A 3647-nucleotide genomic window follows, 5' to 3' on the forward strand; every position below is an offset into this window, starting at 1 on the left:
TTTTACGTGGAAAACACCTGGCTCAAAAGGTGAAAAATCTACGACCTACTTCCCAGTAGGATTTTCCCAAACTCTTCCACTAAATCACTGAGCCAAAAAATGCATTTACAAAATACTTTTGTAAACCTACGATTAACTCTAATCCCGTTGTGGCAAACATCCTCTAACTGTTGCGACAACTTCAAGTTAACTCTAACTTGAATACTCTGAGTACCTATTACAATTGCCTCTAGATAAAGCTGAAAGGTACAATATGAAAATACCTACTACAATTGAACTAGAATAAAAGACAGACACTTGGAGCTGGTTCTTCTATTTGGTTCATGTAGCTTCAGGTTTGCACACTTGAATCACACACGAATTGCTGCAAAATGCCTTATTATATTTTGCTCTCAATTCACATTTAACTTTTGCTTTTGTGCATCCCTGTAGAATGAAAACATATTGCGATTTATAGAGTTAGTAGAGTAGAAAATAACTAGAGTTCTAATGCTACTCTTCTTTGGTGGAAGAGATCTAATTGATTTCAACTTCTAACTCCTCCCTTATCTTGGATAGTGTTCTCTTTGAGTAAGGAGTCCTTCTCCTTCTCAATTATGTAACATTTTCGATCAGGAGATATCAATTATACAGAGTTAAGCTTATATCCTTCACGTGCTTTCCACATACTCGAATCTGCCCGTGTCTATGCACACAAGGGATGGACCTGGTTCATGCCTGAGTATCCTTTGTCAATCTTCAAAACTAACCTTCACTTAGGCCAACAAGAGAGGAATCAGAAGTGAAGTTACTCATAAATTTGACTCGTGTTTTACTTAGTTACCGTAGCCCTTATATTTACACTATGCAATTTACCCTTATTATTTGATTTATTTTCAAGTCACTGTCATAAACAATTACTATACCGGAGACGGACTAATGTACCGAAATGACTAGAAGTAAACGGCTTATGGAAGCTGATTAGCTGAAATCAGAAAAATAACTCCATTTGGGACAAACAACATGATTTTAACATGTCAAGAAAGAAGAACCCTCGCGCAATAGCACATGGCTAACCAACTTGTCAAAATTCAAATAAGACGATCCATCTGGAGAAGAGATAGTTTCTTCTGTCAACTTCTTCCACTTCAATGCATTTTCTTTCATCTCTATACCTTTTTCTCCGATCATCAGCTCTTTAACAAGTTCTTCTATCACTTTCCTCTTCACATTGCTATCAATTTCCATTCCTACACCCAAGCAATTACAAATAAACCAACAATTTGTTTGTTGATCTGCAAAGAAAGGCCAACACAACATTGGCACACCAAATGATATACTTTCAAAAGTCGAATTCCATCCACAGTGCGTTAAAAATCCTCCTATTGACGGGTGACTTAAAACTTGTTCTTGAGGGCACCAACCACCTAGTAAACCTCTTTCCTTAGTCTCCCCGAGAAATTCAGGAGGCAAAATGACAGAATCACCCTTGACTATATCCGATCTAATAATCCACAAAAAATTCAATTTGGTATTAGCAAGTCCCCATGCAAACTCAACTAGCTGCTCGGGGGTCAATACAGTAATACTTCCAAAATTCACATATACAACTGAATTTGGTTTTTTAGTATTAAGCCATTGGAGACAGTGAGTATCTTCTTTCCATAGATTTGATCCAATTGATTTCAAATCTTCGTCTTGAGTTAAATTATTCAAGAAAGAGTGAAAGGGTCCAAGAGTATAAACCGCTGGGAACATGGTCGAAATAGGCTTCAGAACATCAATTTCTAGTGCATCGAAAGTGTTCAAAATGAGTGCTGAGGCTTTAGGAATTTTGTCCAAGATTTCTTCCATTATAAATTTGATTACCATATAGCTAGGTTCGTCGACTGTGGCTCTAATGAAGCTTGGCAGATTTTTAAGACGGATGCCTTCCATGCCTGGTATCCAATCTATAGTGGTGTCTAAATGGCCGCTGGTCAAATAACTATGATCTGAAATTAAACCAATAAAAAGAAACTGTAACTAATTTCCATATTGAAAAAAACTGGAAAAGAAAAACTACAATTATCTTCCAGATATTTATAGCTGGATAGCTAAAGAATAAAGTTTCATTTCAAAAAGAACTGGAAAAGACTATTAGACTAACGTAATAGTTAGTACAAAAAGTTCAAATGGTGTGACTAATTGTCATTGAATTGTACTCCAATTAAGTTCGTATTTCCGCAAAACATTGAAAAGAGAAGTTGTACAAGGGATGATATGAAGTACTAATATTTCAGAGTATTTAGCTTTTATGCACTGCTCAGTAGAAAAAGATTTTATCCTATCAGCTAATGGTGTAAATAGGTTAGTTGGTTCGGATTTTTTAATTACCAAATCAAACTAATGGTGTCGGATTTTTAAATCTATAAACCAGTCAAACCAACAAAGTCGGGTTTTTTAATCTCGGGTTTTTCAATCACGATTTTCGGGTTTGACTCAGATTATCGATTTGGTACGTTTATCGGTTTTCTTTGTACACCCCTACAATTAGATATGTAAACGAAAACTACGTGTAACTATCCATAAAAAATGAAACTATTTAAACGAAAACTACGTGTAACTATCCATAAAAAATGAAACTATTTAAAGCATTCTAATTTTGCTTTCATACCTTTTAGTGGACAATAACCTTCTTCCACAAGTTTAGGATACTGTAAGAAAGCCCATAAGGCACAACCGCTAGCAGTCCAAAAGGCAACATTAGGAATACCTAATTCCTTAGAAACTTCATGAGTGAAGCTCATGCCAGCATCAGAAACTATGCAACTAACAGGAGGAAAATTCAAGGAATTATTTAGTCTCGTGACAAGTTTTCTGAAAGGGGCCAAACACAACTTCTTACACGATTCACACAAAGATGGAACATCTTGTGTGGCGTCCTCGTTAGAGGGAGGGAGTCCATCAGGGATGGACTCGAAATGAAAGGAAGGTAGGCCAGAGAGGGCACTGGGACCCCGGGATTTGAGCAATCGCCGGTGGTTGAACTCAGTGTTAACGAAACTGATATGAAAGCCTCGGAGATGGAGAAGTTTGGCCAATTTGAGCATAGGGTTGATATGGCCTTGTGCTGGAAATGGAATGCATACTGCGTGAGGCTTGGACATGGATTGCTCTATCTGGTTGATAGTACCCATTTTTCCAGAAAATGTGAATGTTAGGATAGGTTTATTGTGGTTTGTGGGTTCAAGCGAGCTTGTTCACTTATATAGAACAGCCAATACACTCGGTTGCGTATAAAAAATATTAAGTAACTACTCCTATCATGTTAAGTAGTAAAGTAAAAGTTAACTACAGTAGATTGTTCAAAGGCAGCATAGGTATGTGACTTGAAAAAGATTATAATCTTTACATCTATCTAAGCTTGTTTGGTAGAGTTTCCTTTATCCGTTTTGGTGGGAGATAGCAAACACTCCGCACAATAGTCGAGATACATGCAAGTTGGCACAAGTGCACCACCATTGAAAGAAAGTTACATGTCACAAGCTATGGAGAAAAATTTTATTAAACAGTAATCAAATAGTCCAGAGCATAAAATTGACCTTTTGCTTTTTACATTTTCCATAATATTAAGTTTACATGACACAGGTTTAAATTTCAACTAATCAAAGCTTAACTTCCGGTCA

At 36.6% G+C, this 3647-nt stretch overlaps 1 protein-coding gene across 1 annotated transcript; it reads right to left on the reverse strand.

Annotated features, from left to right (window-relative positions):
• Positions 1 to 3213, reverse strand: LOC104113244 (7-deoxyloganetin glucosyltransferase-like). The gene is made up of 2 exons (XM_070192441.1): positions 2636 to 3213; positions 1 to 1973 (listed from the first exon to the last, which is right to left on the reverse strand). The coding sequence occupies exons 1-2, from the start codon at positions 3156 to 3158 to the stop codon at positions 1009 to 1011; spliced, it is 1488 nt and encodes a 495-aa protein (XP_070048542.1). The 5' UTR covers positions 3159 to 3213; the 3' UTR covers positions 1 to 1008.
• Between the last annotated feature and the right edge of the window lie 434 nt (positions 3214 to 3647).

This window comes from Nicotiana tomentosiformis, unplaced genomic scaffold (assembly GCF_000390325.3).
Source record: "Nicotiana tomentosiformis unplaced genomic scaffold, ASM39032v3 Un00097, whole genome shotgun sequence".
NCBI classification, from domain to species: domain Eukaryota; kingdom Viridiplantae; phylum Streptophyta; class Magnoliopsida; order Solanales; family Solanaceae; genus Nicotiana; species Nicotiana tomentosiformis.